We start from the raw sequence: 24,371 nt of genomic DNA, 5'->3' as shown, positions 1-24,371 counted from the left end.
TCCTCCAATTTCCTTTAACTCTGTTTCAAATTTCTTGGACTCAATTCACACTTAAATTCTTCCTTCTAGATCTCCAACAACTATGTTGGTCTGTGTGCCCAGAGCTTTTAATTTATTTCCACATTTATTAACAAAATTTATACAACACTTACTGTGTGCTAAATGCTGTTTAACTGCCTTACAAATGTGGACTCATTTCACCCTCACAGCAATACTCTGAGTAGGTTGTGAACCCCAAGTATCTGAGACAGGTCTCAGTTAATTTAGAAAGTTTATTGTGCCAAGGTTGAGGATGCACGCCTTTAATACAGCCTCAGGAGGTCCTGACGACATGTGCCCAAGGTGGTCAGAGAACAGCTTGGTTTTATAACATGAGACATCAATCAACGTATGTGAGATGAACATTGGTTCCATCTGGAAAGGTGGGACAACTGGAAGCAGGGAGGGGGCTCCCAGGTCATAGGTAGATAAGAGACAAATGGTTGCATTCTTTCAAGTTTCTGTTAGTCTTTCCAAAGGAGGCAACCAGTTATGCATTTACCTCAGTGAGCAGAGGGGTGGCTTTGAGTAGAATGAGAGGCAGGTTTGCCCTAAGCAGTTCCCAACTTGACTTTTCCCTTTAGATTAGTGATTTTGGGGTCCCAAGATTTATTTCCCTTTCACAAGGTCTACTGGTTTCCTAAGGTTGCCACAACAAATTACCATAAAATGGTGGCGGAGGGGAACTTGAAAACAACAGAAATTAATTTTCTCAGTTCCAAAGGCCTGAAGTCTGAAATCAAGGTGTGAGCAGGGGCATGCTCCCTCTGAAGGCTCTGGGGAAGGGTCGAATCCCTTCTTGCCTCCTCCACCTTCCAGTGGCTCCAGGTGTTCCTTGACTTGGTCTGCATAACTCCAGTCTCTGCCTCCATCTTCACGTGGCCTTCTCTGTGTCCTCTCCCCTTCTCTTCTGACAGTTGTCTTTGGATTTAGGGCCCATCCTTATCCATAATTATCTCATCTCCAGGTCCTTAATTTAATTACATTTGCAAAGATCCTTTTTCCAAATAGGGTCACGTTCACAGGTTCTGAGTGTACGTATCCTCTTTGGGGAGGGAAGATCACCATTCGACCCACTATCGTAGGTATGACTATTGACCTTATTTCACAGATCGGGAAACAGAGACACAGAGAGGTTAGGTGACTTGCCCTAGGTCTCACAGCTTGTAAGTACAAGAAGCAGAGCCACTTTCTCCTCTACCAGCTCTCTCTGGGTCTGTGATTTTCCACTGCAAGTGCTCAGCTCCAGGCCCGAGTCTCACTCAGCTCTCTGAAATGCTTGCACTCAGCCTGGCCACCTAAACTGCCTCTTGTTTTATGCAGGTGACCTGCAAACACAGACCTGAATATCTCGTCAAGCTACGGAACCCGTGGGGACAGGTGGAATGGAAAGGAGACTGGAGTGACAGGTGAACTTTGGGGACATCTTGGAGGGGTGAGAACGGGTAGGTGTAGGCAAAGGAGGCTGCCATTCGCACGCAGATTCAAATGTGTGCTTCCTTTGGTCTTAGGCAGGATCAGGAAGCCTTCAGACTGGGAGGCTCAATCCCTCACATTTATAAGATGCTTTATGGTATATAGACTGCTTTCTCTTTCATTATAATAATTAAAGCTAATGTTTATTTGAGGGCTTGCCAGCACTGTGGTAAACCTTTGAATTTTTATTATCTCATTTAATGCCCCAAACAACGCGATTACAAAGTAGATAGTTTTATCCCCGTTTTACTAATAGAGAAACTTGGATTAATTGAATTGCCTAAGGTCATACAGCATGACTCAACCAAGGTCTTTGGTGCCTGGGTTCAGTGTCTTTCCCTGGCATGGTTCAGTACACTCCTGGGTTTGCTGAGTTAAAGGTAGACAGATTTGGATTGGACTCTACACTCTGATTACATATAGTAGCCTCTGGGCATTCTGATTAGATACCTACATTTAGGTTGTTTCTGCCTAATGGCAGCCCTAAAGAGATGCGGGTTTTGCAGGCTAGACACTGGCTGTAGGGCACAGGCAGAAAGGGAGGTCAAGTCCTAAAGTCCTTTGTTCTGTCATTATGAAGATTTATAATACTTAATCCTTTACAGGTCTTTAGAGTCTACAAACATGTCCATATACACATTATCACTTAATCATTTTTACATTGAAAAAATGAAGGCTTAGAAACATAAGTCGAATATTCCTCTTGATAAAATATGCTGCATTTTATTTGTTACACATTAGTAAACAGAGTTGTTAGAGGAACTGGATCTATGTGGGAAAATGTCATCTAAGAAATACATAAATTTTAAAGTGTTTCAGAAATCTAGCATCATATTGTTGCTGGTGGCGGTTTCTTTCACAGAAAAACAAGCACTGAAATTAGAGATAGATGATGGGTAAAATTACAGTGTTGTTACTGCCTAGCTGTGTGATCTTAGTTCAGGCAAGCTTCTTAATTTCTTGGATCTAGAGGTATAGTGAATATCAAAATGATGACCTTTTATTTTGTAGTGTTTAATCTGCTGTTAATCCTATCCAGTATATTTTTCATTTTAAATATTATATTTTCAATTCTAGAAATTCCACTTGAGATTATCTTCCATTTCTCCCTTTTTTATGTCCATGTTTCTCTTGACATCCTTGAGAATATGGGGCACTTTTGTAATAGCTGTTTTAATGTCCTTGTCTGCTAATTCCATCATCTCTCTCATTTCTATGGTGGTTTCTATGGACTATTTTTTTATTCCTGGTCACGGATCATATTTCCTGCTTCTTCATAGGCTAATAACTTTTTATTGCATGCTGGACCTTGTAAATTTTAGCTTCAGAGTACTGAATTTTACCGTATTTCTTTAAAGAGTATTGGACTTTTCTTTTTAAAGCAGGTGGTTACATTGCTTAGGGATTGTTTTGATACTTTGAAGTTTTTAAGCACTTTTAGGGAAGGTCAAGACAAACCTTTATGTCAGGGATAATTTGATTCCACTACTAAATTGTAGACCCTCTGGGATCTCTAGTAAAGATTCCATGTATTCAATGAAGTCTTTTGGCTGGACACGGTGGCTCACGCCTGTAATCCCAGCACTTTGGGAGGCCAAGGAAGGCAGATCATTTGAGGTTAGGAGTTCAAGACCAGCCTGGCCGACATGGTGAAACCACGTCTCTACTAATAATACAAAAATTAGCCAGGTGTGGTGGCATGTGCCTGTAATCCCAGCTGTTTGGGAGGCTGAGGCAGGAGAATTGCTTGAACCCGGGAGGTGGAGGTTGCAGTGAGCTGAAATCGTACCACTGCACTCCAGCCTACGTGGCAGAGTGAGAGTCTGTCTCAAAAACAAGTAAATAAATAAATAAAGTCTTTTAACTCTGTCTGGTGGGAATGCCTGAGATTCCCAGCACTGTGTCCTGCTTATGGTCCAGTCTTCGGGAGTTTCACTTTAAGAAAGCACAGATTAAAACTCAGCCAAAGACGCAAGGGAACCTCTATGAAGTTTCCTGGAACTCCTTTTTTCATGTAGCCCCCTCCTTTCAGATACTTTGTCCAGCAAATTCTGGCTATCTTGATCTCCCTGAACTCCAGATTCTGTCTCCTCCACTCAGCCCTACCGATATGTTCTTTTTTGAGTCCCTCTCCCTGTAGCACTGGCCAGGAAATTACCTTCAGGAAGAAAGCCTAGGTGATGTTAGGGCTTGCCTCATTTGTTTCCAGCCTCCCAGGATCATGGACCCCTGTTGCCTGCTGTCCAATATCTGAAAACAATTTCAAATGTTACCTCTGACATTTAATAGATTTATGACTTCAAGCAAATGACCTAATCTCTCTTAACTTCAATTTCCTAATCTCTAAAATGAGAACAACAAAGTCGTTGTTAGCCTTGAATGAAATAATGTATGTCAATAACCGGTAGCCCAGCACTTGGCTCATAGTAAGCTATCAATTAATGCTCATGCTACTGTATGATAAGGAATGGGAAATTTAGTTGTCTGAAGTAGTATGAAAATAATAATAAATAATGATACTGTAGAGCTTTTACTAAAGAATTTCTAGCATGCCCCCCACAAGCTTTTCATTCCCTTTTCCATTTTCAGTTCAAGTAAATGGGAGCTACTGAGCCCCAAGGAGAAGATTCTGCTTCTGAGGAAAGACAATGATGGAGAATTCTGGTATTGGACTTGGGGACTTGGACAAATGTCCTGGCCTACATTTGAAAACCCATCCAGCAGACATTTACTGGATGCCTCATGGGTGTCAGGAACCTCATGTACAGAGATCAGTAAGGCACCATCCCTTTAGGAGCTCACGGTCTAGCAGGACAAACAGCGACTATAAATAAATGGTCACTGTCTCTGTGATGAGAGTAGAGGCCACTGGGGTGGAGCTCAGTGAGGGCTCAGCCAGCCTGTTTCCTCCTCTCTGGCTTCCTCTCTGCTCTCTTGCTCAGTATATTCAAAACAGGTTTTGCCTTTTTGTCCTGAAAAGGCCGTGAGGTAGGAAGAGACTGCAAAGTCTTGCCATAGGACAGGCCCCCGACCAGTGCCCTCCGGAGCAGAGTAACACTGCCACCCACTCTGGAGCTGCTCATCTCAGTTTTTGAAAGGCCGCCAAGACATCCTGAGCTGATGCTGCTTCTAGGTGTCTGAAATGGGCCCCATCAGTTCTCCTTTGCTTTTGCTCACCACTGTTACTATGAATGTCAACCCTCGTTCCAAGGACTCTCCCCATTAACCATCCAGTACAGCCTGCCGCAGCCCTCTCCCTTTGGAAGGTCTTTCACTGAATTCAAGCCCTGCAAATTCCTGTTTTTTCCACTTTATGGTTAAGTAAACTGAGCATCAGACAGCTTAAACAGAGTGTTGCAGGCCACAAGTTAGCAAGTAGGGGCAAAGATCTTCATTAATTAATGATTGAGAACTGATATGTAATTCTTACTGAACATTTATAGATAAAACAAATGACTAGTTAGCTTTGCCTTAATTCAGCTGCTATCACCGTGATTCCAGAAACAGGAACATCTCCCCCAGTCAGTCATGTGGCCAGCTCCTTCCAGCCAGAGGGTGGGGCTTCTCAGTAGCTCCAACCCCCCACAATGGACCCTCACAGGGATCCAGCCAGCCCCTGCTTATGTGTCCATGGCCGGCTCAGCTCTGCACAAGAGCTGGTGTCTTTGTCCATGAGATGGCTGGGATGCCCACTGCTTCGTCTCACCCTCCCCATGGGTCCTGATGACTAGGCATTATCTGGTCCATCCTTTGTGCTTTTCCTTCTTCCTCTCCACAGGATGACGCTGCAGGACTTTAAAACACATTTCGTGCTCCTGGTTATCTGTAAACTGACCCCAGGCCTATTGAGCCAGGAGGCAGCCCAGAAGTGGACGTACACCATGCGGGAGGGGAGATGGGAGAAGGGGAGCACAGCTGGTGGCCAGAGACAATTGCTGCAGGGTGAGCATGCGCACAGGAGCAGGGCTCTCAGAGTGAGGTTGTGGGCGGGGGTGTGAGGGTGACTGCATAGGTGGGTGCAGCGTGAATTCTGCACTGGCTGAGTGGGGAGGAGGCTTTGTTTGCCTCGGTGTGTGCTGGGGCGCTGGGCTGTGACCACAGGGAAGACAGGGCACCTTTGATCCCAATGTGCACCAAGGTAGAGCCCTCTCAGTCAAGCTGCCAGCCTATGGGGCTGCATCTTCCTGAAGGGTTGCCCTGTCCCTCAGCACCGGGGATCACAGGCACACAGGCGTGGTAAAAGCAGGGGCAGGGGAGAATCTTTCTTTAGTTTTGGACAAGGCCACTGAAAACACTGAAGGAACCACCCCCTAGCTGGGCAGGATTGAAATAGAAATTGTATCGGGTCCTTCTCACCTGGAGCCTGGGAGAAACACAAACCCAGGGCTTCCCAGGCTCCCTAGATATGGGAGACAAACCTGTGTGGACTCGCAAGACGGGGCAGGTTTGGTGACCCTGTCCCTTCCTCCACTTTGGAGATAATGAGCCATCCCTTTTGAAGGCAAGTCCTGTGGGGTGTGACTTCAGTAGGCCAGGGTGGCCTTAGCTCTGGAGTCCCCCTTTTGACACAGTATTTCCCCCCAAATCTGAAGCTGACCTTAAGCTAAGGTTTTGCCTCGATTAAAATGCAAAAGCCCCTAGGATCATGGTCACCTCCCCAGGGAGTGAATACAATTGCTTACTCAGGTAGCACATGCTGTGGGGTATAACACCTGGGCCAGGCACTGAGCAAGACAACGAGGCTACAGTGGTGGGAACAACTCCAGTCAGTGTATCTGGAGAAGACCTCCAGATGGAAGAGCAAGGTGGGAGGGCATAGAGCCAAGGCTGAAGGGACCCCGACCCTGTCCCGATGGGCCTCAGGGTGGAAAAGGCCTCCAGGTGGAAGAGCAAGGTGGGAGGACATAGAGTCAAGGTTGGGGGGACCCTGACTGTGTCCCAGTGGACCTCAGGGTGTCAATCCTGGCAGAGGCACCCTCGGACTGTTCACCTCTTAGTGGTTCGGTGAGCAGGATGCTTGGGAATCCGGGGCCCATTCTCACCTTGCTGTGTTCTGCCCCAGGCACATTTTGGAAGAACCCGCAGTTCCTGCTGTCTGTTTGGAGGCCCGAGGAGGGCAGGAGATCCCTGAGGCCCTGCAGCGTACTGGTGTCCCTGCTCCAGAAGCCCAGGCACAGGTGCCGCAAGCGGAAGCCTCACCTCGCCATTGGCTTCTACCTTTATAGGGTAGGTGGACCTCTGAACCACAGGGGCATGGGACCAAGCATGGGGGTCACCAACAGTTACCATGTCTTCCTGTTTCTTGTCTTCTTCACCATCTGTCCCTGTTCACAGACCTGGGTTTTCAAATCCAGGCTCTGTCCTTTAGGAGCATGTGATTTAGAACAAGTCACCTTCTTGCACTAGGCCATCAGTTTCTACAGTGGCATTTAGGGAAAGGGGAGAATAAAAGAGGATTATGTGGTAGTGCTTGCTATTGTGCCTGGCACATAGTATAATCAATATTGGCTTCCTTTTTCTCTCCCCAAAAGCCAAGCATTCTTTCCCTCCCTCTTTTCCAGAAATTCCAATGATGGATTAAAATGTCACTGATAGAAGAGCAGGTCTTGTGGGAGGGGACAGGGCTTCTGGGTAGAGCCTTGTATGTCAACTGCTATTCGGGTTTCGGCTTATGAAGGAGCCAGATTCCCTGCCTAATGAGATCTCTCTCTTTTTATTTTTGTTTTTGTTTTTTAGGTGAACAAGGTGAGTTCTGCACTTGACCGGGTGGCCCTAGTTTGGGGTGATATCACATGTGGCCAAGCCTCCATGGGATTTAGTTAGACTGGAGCAGGCTTATACTGTGTAAGAAGCTATGATAATGCCTGATAATGAGAATGTCTGCCAACGGCCTGTGTGTATATGAAAGTAAAGTGTATCTGTTAATCTTTTTCATCCGAAGACCCCCAAGAGATCCTCATGCATCTGTGGAAAATCTCAGAGCCTAGCATAGAACCAATACATTTTAGAATTTATTGAATTCCTACACAAATACCTATGGCTAATATTGAAGGCCACCACAGCATAGGAAAGATGATAAATTACAATCTGGACTGGGTTATGAAACCCAAAATAAAATGGATTTAAAACATACAGGACATCAAAGACCATGTAGCCCACCTCCCTAGGGAGAAGGGACAAAGGCTTGGGGATGTGTGGCAGGAGCGTGAGTAGAAGGACAAGAACACCTCCGTGCTTCAGCTGCTGTGGCAGCCAGGAGGGGTCAGGGAGGAAGGCCCAAGGAATCCCAGCTTCTGAGGGAGGCAGCTATTATTTTATTTCCCAGAGAAAACAGGAGTAAAATGCTTAATTTTCTCAGGTTGGATTGAATCGAGTAAAAGGATTATTGTAGAGAAACCATTTTATACTGGGTCTTTTTTTGTTGTTTTTCTCGCAGGAACACTGAGCACTCTTAAATTTGCCCATTAATTTCAAAAGACAAAGTTATTTATGTCGTGCCTACTTCTAAATAGAATTTGGGTCAACCTACAATAAAAAGGTGTGAACAGAGGAAACCTGCAAATCAGTTACAAAATTTAAAAGCCATTAAAAAATAACAAAGAGCTGAGGGTTAGGTGGGCAGTTGCTTCTACCAGGAAAACTAAACCCAGGACAGCTACTGTGGATCATTGTACAATTTAGCTCCGAGATTCCTAGTAGCCCATGGCAAAGAGGGCAATTGGATGATTCCCTAGTTCTCTTGTCTCATAAAAGAATGCCTACATCATCAGGATATGTATTTTATTTCCCAAACATTGAGGAATTTGCTATATATCTGTTTATGTGGGTAGGTGATGTCTTTGTTTGCAGTTGTATATAAACTGGAGAGAGGATCCTGGTGTGGGTCTCCTCTCCCTCTGTAACCTTGAGTGAGAACAAAGGGGCGAGGAAGCACGAGAGAAAAATAGGGAGAGATGGAGAAACAAAGGAGGCAGAGAGAGAGAGAGAGAGAGAGAATATGAATCAGATAAAACAAAGCAGATACCCAAGAAATGTCGGAACAAGAGCCCTGATTCGGGTCTTCCGAGCTCTTGCCCAGTTCTCTTTGTCCTTTACAAGGGTGTTTTCCCTGAGATGATGTGGAGTGCCAGCTTATCTATGTGTAGCTGTGTGCTGTAGGTGGGGAGGTGGTGGTGGTCCATCTGTATCTGACCATAAGTCATGCTACATCACATACATGGAGGCAGCATCAGGAAGGGTAAAGAACAGGAGCATTGGAACTCAGCTGTCCTGAATTCCCATGAGGCTGGGACTGTAACCAGCTGATGACGCTGGGCAGATAATCTCACCTCTCTAAGCCTCAGAGCCCTCAACTGTAAAATGGAAATGGCAGGCACAGGGACATTCCTCACATCATTTAGTGCTGGTGTTTTTAAGGTAAGTCAAATCAATTGACATGTGTTTATGTAACCCCTGATAAGTTCCAACAGAGGTGCAGCCCTCCACACACATATTCTGGTTTTTCCTTCCTTCCCCACTTGTTTCATCCTCCACTGGGGCACATTGGATTTGGCAGAGCAGGGGCCACTTTAGTCCTGGCTCAGAGCTTTGAGGGCCTCAGGCCTGGCCACAGCCCTGGGTCATCACCTCCCCTGCTGTTCTTCTGTCCTCTACCCACAGTACTATGACGACCAGAGGAGACTGCCCCCCGAGTTCTTCCAGAGAAACACTCCTCTGAGCCAGCCTGATAGGTTTCTCAAGGAGAAAGAAGTGAGTCAGGAGCTGTGTCTGGAACCAGGGACATACCTCATCGTGCCCTGCACATCGGAGGCCAACCAAAAGTCAGAGTTCATCCTCAGGGTCTTCTCCAGGAAGCACATCTTTTAGTAAGGACGCAAGGTCTCTCCTAGAGGGTGGGGACCACTTGGGTGAGAACAAGCAAGGAGGGCAAGGTTGGAAATGGCAGAGACCAGGGTCTCTGCTGATGAGACAGAAGAGAGATGGGGAGAGCAGGAAACCAGGTGACTTTCTGCATAGAGAACATCCCTCCCATTCCTTCCCACCCTCTTTCCACTCACAAATTAATGCCATGCTAGACGTTAGAGAGAAAAAGATAAAACACACATGGCTCCTGCCCCGCTGAAGTTCAAGGTCTGGAAAGAACACAGATATATGAGCAGTTATTGATCTTCCAGTGCACCCAGTGTAAGCATTTTGTATGCACAGGGTGTTATTGTTACAAGATACTCAAGGAGGAGAATTTGAACCAACTCCCATGGTCCTGGGGGAAGCAGGAGTGGCTTCAGGGAGGGGGTGACTATTAAAAGATGCATAAGGGGTTGCTCAAATGAGGGGAAGCTATCATGAACTAGCAGGCTTCCATTCTGCTGCTGTATCCAGTTGAATTAATGTGCACATATCCCAACCAAACATATTATTTTGCCTACGATTGTTTTACCTGCCAGGTTTTGTGGTTTTTTTGTTTTTTGTTTGTTTGTTTGTTTGTTTTTTATGTTTCGGCTGCAGGTAGTTTGACTTGATCTCAGGCAGGCCCCAATGCCATGTCAGACCACTAAGTCTCATGCTCATCTGTTAAGACTAGTTAGATGAGGGTGCAGGGAATTACAAGCAGTGTGCTGTGCACATGGCTGGAATGTACACTTCAAGGGGAAGCAGGAGGTGAGGTGTGAGAGCTGGGTGGGCCCTTGTGGTGCCTCAGTGAAGGAACATGGAAGACAAGCTCCCAGGAGAAGGGGAAGATTGGCCAAGAAATTCCCAAGAGGAAACTCTGGGTTTTTTGTTTTTATGTTCTCAGTGAAATTGGCAGCAATTCTGGTGTCGTCTTCTCGAAGGTGAGTAGTCTGGTGGAATTCCATGTGGCTGGGACTGCTTTCCAAGATAAGATGTTGAGTTTCTCCCTTCAAGTTAAGGAGTCAGGGGAGGAGATATGCAGATCCTTACAGACCCTGTTCTATGGCAAACATTACCCGTTGTATCCTAACAGTACCCGGCCTTTGCTGTTTTTGCACCAACAAAGAGTAGAGAACTACCCTTCTGATCAGGTCCTTGTCACTGAGGGTCCAGAGCCCCGGCTGTATGAGTTACATCTCTACTTTCTTCTGCTTCTCTTTATCTGGTATTTCTTTTGTCCATTTCACTGTTTGTGATTTCCCCAAAGTCAGGGAAAATTGGAGAAGCAAGAGCTGTTTGTAAATGCTATGGTGTAAAATTAAAGACAATGCAAAGTCAAGCTCATGGTTTTCAGAAGCCTGGAAGCCATGAGACATTAGGGTGTGCACGAAAGTCCATTTATACAGGTGAATAATTATGTCTTTCTATGTGTCTCTTCCTATAGGAGATAGAAGACCAAAATGAAGGGCAGGATGAATTCTTCACCAAATTCTTTGAAAAGGTTAGTTGAACAGGTATGGTGGGGGCAGGGGGTTGGGAAAAGCAGGGGACAAAGTGGAGCATATAATTTTATAAAGTATAGGTTTGCATCTGCTTGAGGCTGCATAGAAACTGTGATTTAAGGCTACCTATTCCCCAAACTGCCACTTTCTATTAAAGTCCTCAGGTTTTTAGACAAATGAATAGAGCCATTGTCTAGAAGTCTCCTGCAAAATGATTCTCTGTTCTTGGAAGCTGCATTGATTAGTTGTAGGGAAAGCAACTGTAATCTTTCATCCCTGAAAACATGGGATATAGCAGAGTAGAGTGTCAGAGTTGGGAGTAGGATGGGGGAGGGGGGTGCAGAGCATGACAATGACAAGCCCTGGGGGCCTTGGGGAGGGCCATTGGAGGGGAGCCCATGGAGAAGGGGCCCTTGAGTGGTCACCAGGAGAGGAGGTGGGACTGATAAGAAGGGGGAGGGCCTGGGACACACACTTGGTCTCTGCGGCTTCTTCCCTTGGGCTGACCCAGATGTGAGTCTAGCAAGGGCTGATAGTATGAGTGCTCTGGAGGCCACGCTGTTCTAACCTGCAGGACACTTAGGAATAGGGTGAGAAACATACTGGAAATCTGGGGTCTGATATTTGAGCAATGTCACTAAAACAGAGAACATGAGCCCCTTATGTTAGTGACATTCCAGATTTAAAGTCACAATTTACTTGCCTTGCCCATCTGGAATTTTGTTTAATGTAGCTGGAGAGGATAAATCAGAATCTTATATGTATTGTTTATTAAAGTTTTCCTCCATACCAGTGGTTTCCAGACATTTGATGCTGCAATCCTTTTATCAAACGAAGTCGCATACAGAATCCCAATATATATAAAATAACTAAAAATTGCATATTATGAATATGCTTCAGTTTTTAAAATTCAGATGTTTGATACTTATATTTCATTGATATATTTTAAAATCATATGTTCATATAAGGAGTTTCTTTTAATAAACTCTAAGGTTAAAATCTGGAGTTTTGACTGATGACGTTTTATTGAGAATGAAATTCAAACCAAATTGTTGACTAAACTTCAGAAGCATCTGGATAGCACCTTTGAGAATCACTATTCTCTATAAACCTACCGAAAAGTCATGCTCTGCCAGGGTTCTCTGGGGTTGGCACCCAGTTAAAAAGCATTGTGAAGTTCTTAGGATATCCCAGTTTAATTTCATGGCCAGTCATATGACCCTTCTGCCATCTAATGAGCCTTCAGTAACAGTTATTTTTTCTTGCCAATCTGCTTTCTATTCAGTATCCAGAAATTAATGCAGTTCAATTGCAGAGCATCCTGAACCAGATGACCTGGTCACGTAAGTGTTTTAGAGCCATTCTGTAGGACTCAGAGGGGATGCAACTTTTCTAAACTCTGGCTTTGTTTCTCTTTCCCTTGGTAGGATTATGAATTACTGAGCACTGGTCTTAACTGTGGCTATATTTTACACAAGGGTGGATTATGTGATCTGAAAAAGCAGTAAGGAAATTTATGCAGCTTTGAAAATCATTATTATTTTGCTTACTTTGGGTATAGAGATATATGGCAGTGAAAATGAAGATTCCTGCCATTTTGCTAGTCAGAAAGGAATAACTGAGTACCTTTTTCTTGGCATATCAGTTCTATGTGGAAGAACTGCACCCATTTCCTCAACCTGGGATGTAAATATTAAGTATTAACTAGCCTACCCAGGGAACTGTCTGATGAACTCATGTTAAATTGATCAAGCTATAAAACTCTGGAAGGAGAGCACACACCACCTAGAAGAACTGCAAATGGGTAGCGCGGAGGCTTTCACATGAAGCCTGGGATAAATTATTAGAAAGGCTTAAAGTCCATATAAAATATTTTGTACATATATTTGGAGTGAGAAGAACACAGAAGAAATAGGCTGATTTCTCCAGGGAGACGAATGAACTTCAAAGTAAAAAATGTAAAACAACTAGAGTATTTGCTACCAAAGTTAGATGATTGCTTCTTCTTTCTATGAAGCCAAGATTTCAAATCCAGACAAATTACAGTCCTGGCTATTGTGTGATTCAGGGTTTGAAAGAATTTGCAGAAGGCTTCTCAAAGCCAAATTCAGTTATCAGTAAAACAGGCAGAGGGAAGACTCTAGGAATTGTAGAACGTAAGACTCCCCCTCCCGGCTGAAAATAAATTCTAGGTTCATTCTAGGGAAATTACCTAGAAGAAATGGCTTGTGCACATTTAAAAGTTTTTAAAGGCCTTGATTGCATATATACAAAATGGTTTTCCAAAGCATTTATGAACAAATTGCTTTCATTTAGTCATATGAGAGGGTTCTAGATGGATAGATCAGAGAAATACTGTAGATTTTGGCAAGATATTTGGTGAGTCTCCCATGATAAATGATAAAACGTGAATTGGAAAACAATAATAGTAGATGTATTTACAACAAATCTTATCACCATTCTCAAGAGTTATACAAATATAAAACTAGAGGGATAATTCTATCCAGTTACAGGCAAGAGTCTATATGCTTAGATGTTTAGATGAGAGTTCTTAAATTCCATCTGCCCTTGGTCCTGTTCATTTCCCCAATTTTTATTAATGTCTTGGAAGAAGACATGGAATATAGGCTTATTGGAGCTGCAGATGGCACAAAGCTGGGAGAAATCATTAATATAATAGATAGCAGAATTGAAATTCAGAATGTTTTCAACAAGCTGTGCCCAAACCAAAAAGATGAAATGCAGTCAGGAAGATAATAAACCACTGCCATTTTGATGTAGACCATTTTAAAATGGTAGCGCAAGTTCTTAACAGAAGAGACCTCATTTTTGTGGCAGTTTATGTGAAAGATATTTGGTTAATTTAGTTGACCTCTAGCTAACATGAACTAATTGTTTCAAGTTGCTGCTAAATAAGCTCATACAAATTCAGGCTGCATTTAATGGGAGCATTTAGATGAGTGTTTTTAAAATTGTGTTCCTGAAAACGTTAGAAACCAAGAGGTTTAGTAAGTGTTCCATGAAATAAAAGGGGTTAGCTTCTGTGGTCAGTTGTACAATATGTACCTCACATACAGTAAAGTGCATGGCGAATGAAGAAAAGCATCAATAGATGCAAAGTATCCCACATTTCTTTGACCACAAAACTTTCTCTGCAGAAAATCTCCTTTGAAACATAATTGGGGAAATGCTGATTGAAAACTGGAAGTGATAGGTGTACTGTATTCTGTTCAATCAAACTGCATCTGGAAGACTGTGTTCAAATCTTGGTACCATATTTCAAAGAGATACTGGCAAAATATAGGGCTCAGAAAAGGGTGTCGAGGGTTTAGAAACCATTGCATCTGAGGAGTAGTTTGGGAAATATTCAGATGTTTAGAAGCGAAAGCAGAAGTCAAAGAAGAGACAAATACCTTTTATGCTTTTCTGGAGGTGAAACTAGGACCAGTGAGCCACTATTATAGGAGGTTCCTTTAGACTTAATGAAGGAAGTTTCTCCTAACTGAAGCTCTTCACCCATGTGAAAAAGTGAGCACCCGTAACTGACAGACCATCCATCAAGAAACCCTGGGGAGGGCTGGGCGCTGTGGTTCACTCCTGTTATCCCAGCACTTTGGGAGGCTGAGATGGGCGGATTACTTGAGGTCAGGAGTTTGAGACCAGCCTGGCCAACATGGTGAAACCCTGTCTGTACCAAAAATATAAAAAATTAGCCGAATATGGTGACGCGCTCCCGTAATCCCAGCTACTCAGGAGGCTGAGGCAGGAGAATTGCTTGAACCTGGGAGGCGGAGGTTGCAGTGAGCCAAAATTGTGCCACTCCAACCTAGGCGACAGAATGAGGCTCCAAACAAAAAAAAAAAGAAAGAGACAGAGAGAGAGAGAAGGAAAGAAGAAGAAGAAGAAGAAGGAGAAGGAGAAGGAGAAAGAGAGAGAAAGAGAGAAAGAAAGAGAAAGAATGAAAGAAAGAAAGAAAGAAAGAAAGAAAGAAAGAAAGAAAAGAAAAAGAAAGAGAGAAAGGAAAAGAAAGAAAGAAGGAGGGAGGGAGGGAAGGAAGGAAGGAAAGAAGGAAGGAAGGAAGGAAGGAGAAAGAAGAAAGGAAAAGAAAAGAAAGGTTTACAAGAGCCTTTGCAAAAGCCTTGGGACCCTATGTTTTCCATTTAATAACTAGGTGGTGGCTGCCCCCATGCACAGATCAGGAAACCAGGGCTAAGGGAAGTTAAACAACATGCCACAAACTCAGCTGTCCTGTTTCTCAGCCCTGCAATTTTTCTAGCAAACGTACTCCCTTTCTAAGTGGATAATTGTAATCAATGTTTGATCATCCATACTATGGAGAGGCATATTGAATAGATAGCCTAAGGGGGGTTGTAAAAACAAAAACAGTCTGCAGAAACCCAGAGACAGTGCAGGATTAGGTGTACAGGCATGGGGCAGGTCCCAGCTCTGTCACCAGCTGTATGAACTTGAACAAGATCAGACCCTCTCGAAAGAAGGAAGGAAGGAAAAAAGGAAGGAAGGAAGGAAGGAAGGAAGGAAGGAAGGAAGGAAGGAAGGAAGGAAGAAAGGAAGGAAAGAAGGAAAGAAGGAAACCTGAGGAAAGAATCCCCCAATTCAGATGGGAGCTTGAAAAAGTTGACCTCTTGGATCTCTTTGAGATTTGGGAGTTCAACTCTGTGATCCTGGCCCTCCCTAGGTACAAAGGGCATGCTCATTTGGCCCTCTGTGTAAGCAAACCCAAGCCATACCAGGCGTCCCCTACAGCATTTGACTTTCTCCATGGGTGTAGGAATGACCATCACCCCCTGTCTCTCTACTGCCTTCCGTTCTCACTCTTCCAAGCCCATGTACATTGTGGTCATCAGACCCCACAGCTGGCCCACGCAGCACTGCCTCCTCCTGCTCAGAAAAGGGGTGTGCAGACCTGGGGCCAGCCCCCATGTGAACTCTTTCTGCTCCTTCACAGATCTGGGGAGCAGACAGCCCTTCTTCAGCCTGGAAGCCTGCCAGGGTATCCTGGCCTTACTGGACGTATCCTTTCAGGTCTGTGGGTGGATGCTTGCTGTCGGTTGAGAGCTTCACTCTGGAGCTAGACAGAGTGGATTTGAATCCCAACCCCAACCCTTGCTCGTTGTGGGATCCTGGACAAGTCACTGAACTTCATTATGCATCCAGATGCTCATCTGAAGCATGGAGAGAGTGTTGAAACTTACTTGGTAGGATTAATGTGGGAATGCAAATGAGATAATACAGGTAAAATGCTGGGGTCAGAGTTATCATCTAATAGGTGACCAATATTAGCCATCTATCACAATAATGTCATTTCCTGGGAATGAGGATGAGGCAGCTAGAAGGTGGTGGTTAGTAACAGCTCTCCAGGTTTACAAGAGCCTTTGCAAAAGACTTGGGGCCCTATGTTTTCCATTTAATAACTAGGTGGTGGCTGCCCCCATGCACAGATCAGGAAACCAGGGCTAAGGGAAGTTAAACAACATGCCACAAACTCAGCTGTCCTGTTTCTCAGCCCTGCAATTTTTCTAGTAAACGCACTCCTTTTCTAAGTGGATAATTGTAATCAATGTTTGATCATCCATACTATGGAGAGGCATATTGAATAGATAGCCTAAGGGGGGTTGTAAAAACAAAAACAGTCTGCAGAAACCCAGAGACAGTGCAGGATTAGGTGTACAGGCATGGGGCAGGTCCCAGCTGTCACCAGCTGTATGAACTTGAACAAGATCAGACCCTCTCCAAGTGCTCATTTCATCAACTAGAAGATGGGGGAGTTAATACCGACCTCACCTGCTACAGGTGAAGTGTGTAACTCAGTGATGGATTCATAGTGAGGGCTCAAACAGAGATGGGGTGTGGTAGTACTTTGACCCAATGTCTCTGATGCTAGGGGTATCTGGGCATGGTCTACAAAGCCAACCATTAAACTTAAAAAAATGTAAAAGGCATCCTTAGCCACCCTGTGCCTGACTCCTTCCATAAGCTGGTTTTTAAAACAATAATGAAAAAAGGTTACTATTTGTTAAATTTAAATCACGTCAAATTGGCCATGTCAAAATATCCTGCCTCAATACGAACAGACACTTCTCAAAAGAAGACATTTATGCAGCCAACAGACACATGAAAAAATGCTCGTCATCACTGGTCATCAGAGAAATGCTAATCAAAACCACAGTGAGATACCATCTCACACCAGTTAGAATGGCAGTCACTGAAAAATCAGGAAACAACAGATGCTGGAGAGGATATGGATAAATAGGAATGCTTTACACTGTTGGTGGGATTGTAAACTAGTTCAACCATTGTGGAAGACAGTGTGGCGATTCCTCAAGGATCTAGAACTAGAAATACCATTTGGCCCAGCCATCCCATTACTGGATATATACCGAAAGGATTATAAATCATACTGCTATAAAGACACATGCACATGTATGTTTATTGTGGCACTGTTCACAATAGCAAAGACTTGGAACCAACCCGAATGTCCATCAACGATAGACTGGATTAAGAAATGGTAACATGTATACACCATGGAATACTATGCAGCCATATAAAAGGATGAATTCATGTCCTTTGCAGGGACATAGATGCAGCTGGAAACCATCATTCTGAGCAAACTCTCGCAAGGACAGAAAACCAAATACCGCATGTTCTTACTCACAGGTGGGAATTGAACAATGAGAATACTTGGACACAGGGCAGGGAACATCACACGCAGGGGCCTATTGGGGGGTGGGAGGCAGGGGGAGGGATAGTGACAGGAGAAATACCTAATGTAAATAACGAGTTAATGGGTGCAGCAAACCAACGTGGCACATGTATACCTATGTAACAAACCTGCACGTTGTGCACATGTACCCTAGAACTTAAAGTATATATATAAGAAAAGAACTCAATAAAGGATGCTAAGAAGAAAAAGGTAGGAGTGAAAACAAGAGGCAGTGGGATATGTCATATTTAATTTGTTTATGTTTAGGTATAAAAGACTTCATGTGTATTAAAATTATATCACTATTAATACTACTGGTACTCTACTAACAATAATAAAAGATAACATTTCATAGCATTAAAAAAAATTCTGCCTCACTTAATGCTAGCTGTGGTCATCACCATCATCACCTCCATCATCATCACTTCTCCCAGTGCTGCTGTGCTCTGGGCTCATTCTGTCTTTTCCTAGCAAGAGTGAGGGAGCCCTGGGCTGGACTGGCCAGCGAGGTGAGGCCAACTAGCGAAATCAGACACGATCAGACATTGAATGAGGCCATCCACAAATTGCACATCACTTTGTGGAGGGCTGATCACTGCCTCCAAAGCATGGATGGAACTCTCCCTGGCAGCTTTTACTTTAACCTATTAATCAGCTTAATGCATCGGGTACTATGAGCATCCAGGAATTCAGGGATCTGTGGAAGCAGCTGAAGCTCTATCAGGTAAGAACAAGTCTTAACCACACCTCTTTGGAAGATGGTGTAGGAATGGCAGTTCTACAAAGCTGTAGAAGATACTTCTCTCCCATGCAGCCCTTTATATCCAACTCACCAAACCTCTATTCTCCCTTCAGTGAGCATTTCCTCCATTGTTCTCTTCCAAGCTCAGACAGCCGGTTGCAGTAGTCTCCTGAAGTTTCAAAACACATATCTAATCATGCTGCTTCCTTACAAAAAAGCTTTTTAAGACTCCCCATGGACTTCAGAGAAAGTCCAAACTCCTTGGCACACTTGGAATTTAAAGTCTTTCATAAATTTGCTCCTTCTTGCTCTTCCAATCATTGCTCACAACCCTCCCACTTGTCTCCTAAGTCAGAAAGCTGGAATCACTTTAAAGTGTGGATAATATGCTTACATTAAGCACGTTTACCCACACCAAGACTGTCTATACCCCATGAGAAAAAGACTTTTCTGTTTTTCAGAACCCTTGCTCTGTAGGAAACATAAGGTGGTAGGATCCCAGCATGGACTCTGCCATATTCTTACCCTGGCAGCAGGCCCTGCATGTGGAGCCTCAGATATCTTCAACAGCCCCTCTGCAGTGCTGACAGGGGACACACAGGGGCTCTCAGATGGTGCTTGGAAATGCCTGGCTTCCTGAACCTCTTATTTGGTTCTTTACAGAAGGTTTTCCACAAGCAAGACAATGGGTCAGGATACCTGAACTGGGAACAGCTGCGTGCTGCCATGAAGGAGGCAGGTAGGCACAGGAAGAGCTGGAGCTGTGGGCACACACGGGCAGGGTGCACACTCACCAGGCAGAGGAGAGGAGATGCGTGGCGTGCTGAAGTAACTCTGATACGCAGTGTGACTCTCAAAGATGTAGATCTGCAATCAACACCAACATTTTTTATGATTGTCACTGTGATCCTAGCCAACATTGATGGAGGGTTGGCACATTCAACTTCTCATTTAATCTTCAACACCACCTTGTTATAATCCTTACTTCGCAGAGGAGGAAATTGAAGCTCAGTTGCCTGGGGTTTAAATCCAGGACTACCGGGCCCCAAAGCAGGTACTTTTGAGCACTTAGCAGACTGCCTTCTTCCTTGAAGGCCAGTAACATACTTGATGAAAAGAGCCTCATGCTGATTGCCTTAAAGGCAGGGGTGAGGAGTAGGGATTAAATAAAATAAATTGGTTAAACAATTAAACAATTCAAAATGAACCCTATAAAAGATTTCCATGCTATCCGGATTCAGGTCCCTAAACTGGAGGGACAATTGAAGGGGCCTTGGGCAGGAGGGGAGCTGGGTGTAAGCCCCCAGCACCCACAGCAGGAGCTTGTGCTTAATGCAGGAATCGTGCTCAGTGATGACGTCTGTCAGCTGATGCTCGTCCGCTACGGCTGCCCCCGCCTCCAGATGGGCTTTGTCAGCTTCGTCCACTTGATGCTGCGTGTAGAGAACATGGAGGGTGAGCTGGCAGGAAGTTGGGGAGGCCAGGTCTTCCTCTGCTGCCCCATGACTTCCCACCTGTCCCTAGTTTAAGCACAAGGGAGGACAGCTGCCATCCCAGAAACGGCAGACCGGGGAAGCTATGGGGACCTCCAGCCAAGTGCCTGTGATCCCTGGCTGCAGATACCCAAATTCATTCGTTTCCTGCCTTGTTCCAGAGACATAGGCTTGAAGTGGCTCACTTGTCATAGGTGTGGCTGCGTGTGGTCACATGTAGGCTGACATTGGGTTCCCTCACGTTTTCAGAATGGATGTGGTTAAGGTGAGATATGTGGGAGGAACGAATTCATAATGTTTCCAATACACACATTAACTGTGTTCCTTTCTGCTGCATTTTCACAGATGTCTTCCAAAACTTAACCCAAGATGGCAAAGGGATATACCTCCAGAAGCCAGAGGTAAGACTTGCCCCAAGGAGGTGGCTCATGTCATCTTAGGTAGAGGTGGCCCTTGCAGGACCATGTGAAGGAGAAGGGCTCTGGGGACCTTTATTCTGCTGAATTTGAAATTGAGCACTACATTCATTGCACTCACTCATTCATTCATTCATTCATCCATCAAATATTTTCTGAGCACCCACTTTGTGCCAGGCACATATGAAAGGTGTATCCAATAACTCTGATTGCAATAATGCCATGTGACAAATTTACAAAACGTCAGCAACATATATATGATAAGCACTTATTTGGCTTCTGAGTCACATGGCTGGGAGTCAGTGGATCTCAGCTGACTTGCTCGTGTATCAATGGGTTAGCTGAGGGTTTTGCTGGGTACCTGAATTGAGGAAACTCTGCCTAGGTTTGTTCTTTCCAGGGAAATGGGAGAAACACAAGAAAGAGAGCTTAAACACACTAGGCCTCTGAAACCAAGGCTCCAGTCTGGCACACCTGCAAGTCATTCTGTTGTCCAAAGCAAGTCACATGGCCAAGCCATTTCCTCCTCTTTCATATCACTTTGCAGACACAGCAGGATGTGTTGAATGAATGAGGTGATATGCCTAGGAGAAGACAAATTCATGTATGAAACTGATTATCTTCCCTGATCATTCAAAATGCACTGATTTATTGAGCAGCTGCTAGGTGCCAGGTGTAGCGCTAGGTAATGTTCATTGTAAGGACATTGGAGTGTGGAGTTCAATCCTCTGCTCTTTTATTCTGCAACCCTTCCTCTGATATGGCCGCTTAGAAATGATTCAGTCAAAGCTGGAATGTCTCTTGATCTCAAATGTCCATTTTGTAGAATTGCTTTCCAAGCTGTAGGGACCTGCAGCCTGTGTCACCCCTCAATCCCTCCAAGATTCGGTGTGAAGTGGGATTCTACTGGAGGTCCAATGGCCAGAATTTTCAGAGCCTATCCCTGAACTGCTTAGCCCTACACTTGAGTGCTGGGGCATCACTCCTGATCCCAGGCAATCCTTCCATAGTGGCAGGCTCTGGTCTGGGAGAATAGGACAACACAGGTGTGGCACCCGAAATAGGACAGTCCAAAACTGAGCAGGGTCCAGTGGACAAAGAGCTATCACAGGAAGAGAACTGCACTGGGGTCTGAGAATGGGTTGAAGCCACAACACTTCTTGTAACTAGCTGCGGGACCTTAGGCAAATCACATTAAATCTCTGGGCCTCAGTTGCCCACAGGTGAAATGAGTGGAACTAGGTGGTCTCTGAGATTGCCTCCAGCTCTGACCATCTTTGGCTCAGTGAGGATCAGGACCACCCAAGGTCTGTAGGGAATGGCAGCCACCTCGTTGGATTTCACGCTGAGGCTTTCTCTGACACCATTGGTAACTTCACTATTCTCAGCTTTATCATTCTGAGGGATTGGCCTGGGGAGTGGTTTCCCCAGAGATCCCCTCTATATGAGTTAGAGGGGTTGTTCATCACACCCACATAAAGCTGTCAGACCAAGGGGCCCATAAATGTAAACATGTAGAATATGCTTTAATGGATTTCTGCTACCCTGCCAGTTTGCACACCTGCCCAGAGCTGGCATGAGCATGCCAAATTGAATTCATGGCAAAAAAATTCATTGAGAATTGAATACAAAATCAGCCTGTATTTGGCTGTCATCATTCATAGGCACTGTGAGAAGTCAAGGTTGATTATATTTCAGATTGATTTATACTTCCTAATGGATGGTATGGTCCCTCTAGCTAAACCATCCATTAATGTTCTGTCTCCACGGCTCCCCAGGAGTGTGGGGTGGGGAGGCCCAGATGAGACATGGGTCTGAACTGACCATCATTTGCTTTCCCAACATGTCCAGTGGATGATGATGGCACTGTACTCCTGAGAAGGCTGAGTCTCACCTGCCCTCACTGAAGACTCTGCTTGTGGCCCAAGAGCAGCCTTTGGCTGAGACCAACCCGTGCCCACCCTACTTACTGATCTTCAGGACTGCCTCACCAGTCGTCACCTCCTTAGCTGGGAATATTTCTCCTCTGCAGCCCTCCCCCTGCATTGCCAGCATGCAGAAAGGGAAGGGAGGAAGTAAAGATTGCATCAGATTTGTCAAAGCTAGCCATCCTTCCCTGAGGCCACAACCTTGTCACAAGCAGAGATATTACCTGACATGGCCTAACCATTCTGACTCCAGAGCTGGTATGCTTAGCCTCTATACAACACTGCCTCTGTGGCTGCAAACTCAAGTGACTTTAGACATGCCATATGTTCTCACATGTGGGGTAATCATCTAGGTTTTAAGGTCTGGAGAGGGAATGATATATCCTTAGACATTTAGTCCCAGCATTTGCAAATTAGTAGAGACATAGGCTAAGTTTCAGCTGTTTGGGGATGAAGTTAGGGATATAGTGGGTTTTCAGAAACACAGACAATAAGAGAATTGCCAGAGTCCAGATGGGGTGGGCTGGCTCTGGCATCTGAGATCATGGGGTAGTCTTCTGCCGACAATACCTCCATATGATTGGATTTGGGGGAACCCAGTAGGTTTAGAACACCTGAGTTCTCAAAGGGCTTCGTGCTTGTGACAGGTGTCAGTCTGTTCACTTGACCTATAGACTATCAGATCCATTTCAAATCCATCCAGAAATTCTCTATCTACTTCAAAGAACAAAAACAAACCCATGCTAAATTATAGAGTCAATCAGCGGGTGGTTGGTATATCTGATTTTTTGAACTACCACAATACACTTTGTTTCATCCCTCCAAACCCAGAATACAGGTGCAAAACCAGAACAATGGCCTTTTTCCAAAGTCAATGCAATTTATTCATAAGTTAGCACCTCAGAGCCATTTATTACTACAGGTTGAGCATCCCAGATCTGAAAACCCCACATCTGAAATACTCCAAAATCTAAAATTTCTGAGAGTAGACATGAAACTCAAAGGAAATTGGGGCATTTTGGATTTTGAATTTTTGGGTTTGAGATGTTCAGCTGACAAATCTATAATGCAGATATCCTGAAATCTGAAACACTTCTGGTTCCAAGCATTTTAGTTAAGAGATACTCAACCTGTATTCTATTTAATCTTAACTTACAAACTATTGTAACCAACGTGGCTGTTTGATTTCCAAGTCCATAGCAGACTCAGGAAGGAAGCTGAATGAAGTGATAAAAGTGTGTCCGTTGGCAGAAGGACTAAAGGAGATTTGAGCACCTGTCACATGGGTACTGTACCGGAAGAAAGGAGCACTTTGAAAGCACAGTTTAAGAGGTAGGAAAGTATTTTATTTAGGGAAAAAAACTCTTCATTTATTCCAAATGATAGAAGGTAAAACGGGTTTCCATAAAGTGCTAGATACATGAAATATTGTTGATTTTATAAAAGATGATCATGTATTTGTAACCTTTTACAGATTTTTATATCCATCTACTTATTTGTATCTTTGTCTTTAAAATCTGCCATTGTAAATAGCTGTTTTAATAAAACAATTTTGTCTTGGCCCATGAAGACAGTTTTGGAGATATTTTTGGGTGATGGGAGGGTGACACCGTGAACTTGTTCACAACATTTAGACTACAGTGTGCTGCTTGTGTTGGTGCAGATAGATCTATCTCCATATTGTTTAAGCCTGAGAGCCTCTCTGCTGGCTTCTCAGTGGGTGATTTGAATGGTCCTACGTCACTCAGGTGTTAGCCTCACTCTCCTGAGTCCCTATCTGCACTGTGGCAACTCAAAGATGACCTGTCTTTGCTGACCCCCTTCCTGCAGATTCTCTCCTATACCCCCAAAGTTGAGTACTGAGTACTGAAGACCACGGGGCAGATCCACCTCCCGACTCCCACCACACTTCCCCATCTTCTGTCGCTCCAGGGAAAGGGGGAAGAAATAGAGATCTGGGGCAGGAGAAACTGGGCAAGCACCAGGGTGAAGTCAGCTGAAGGGCTGGGAGGTGAGCATCAGCAGTTCTGGAATATCGAAAGCAGAAAGTCTGCCATGAATAAGAACAAGTGGAAAGTGCAGCCAGGGAGGAGCGAGGAATCACCTGCCAGTGCCAAGGAGGGTGAGGTCAAGGAATCCAGAGGTTGGGTTATCAAGTCCAGCC

The 24,371-nt window shown here is 44.5% G+C and overlaps 1 protein-coding gene across 2 annotated transcripts in view; it reads left to right on the top strand.

The window, feature by feature from the left end:
• CAPN14 (calpain 14) overlaps positions 1-23,776 on the top strand; it is a 58,691-nt gene extending 34,915 nt beyond the window's left edge. For both annotated transcript variants that reach the window (XM_025354499.1, XM_025354498.1), the window contains exons 8-22: positions 1,363-1,448; positions 4,105-4,179; positions 5,294-5,457; positions 6,578-6,741; positions 7,252-7,260; positions 9,175-9,380; positions 10,310-10,346; positions 10,850-10,906; positions 12,193-12,250; positions 15,874-15,938; positions 18,284-18,352; positions 19,034-19,109; positions 19,709-19,825; positions 20,209-20,264; positions 22,131-23,776. In XM_025354499.1, coding sequence (XP_025210284.1) covers positions 1,363-1,448; positions 4,105-4,179; positions 5,294-5,457; positions 6,578-6,741; positions 7,252-7,260; positions 9,175-9,380; positions 10,310-10,346; positions 10,850-10,906; positions 12,193-12,250; positions 15,874-15,938; positions 18,284-18,352; positions 19,034-19,109; positions 19,709-19,825; positions 20,209-20,264; positions 22,131-22,157 — 1,266 coding nt within the window. In that variant the 3' untranslated portion in view covers positions 22,158-23,776. The remainder of the gene's footprint in view (positions 1-1,362; positions 1,449-4,104; positions 4,180-5,293; positions 5,458-6,577; positions 6,742-7,251; positions 7,261-9,174; positions 9,381-10,309; positions 10,347-10,849; positions 10,907-12,192; positions 12,251-15,873; positions 15,939-18,283; positions 18,353-19,033; positions 19,110-19,708; positions 19,826-20,208; positions 20,265-22,130) is intronic.
• Positions 23,777-24,371: the final 595 nt, after the last annotated feature.

The sequence above is a fragment of the Theropithecus gelada genome, chromosome 13 (assembly GCF_003255815.1).
Source record: "Theropithecus gelada isolate Dixy chromosome 13, Tgel_1.0, whole genome shotgun sequence".
Classification (NCBI taxonomy): Eukaryota; Metazoa; Chordata; class Mammalia; order Primates; family Cercopithecidae; genus Theropithecus; species Theropithecus gelada.
Note: the sequence above shows the minus strand (reverse complement) of the source record. Positions and strands in the feature narration are given on the sequence as shown.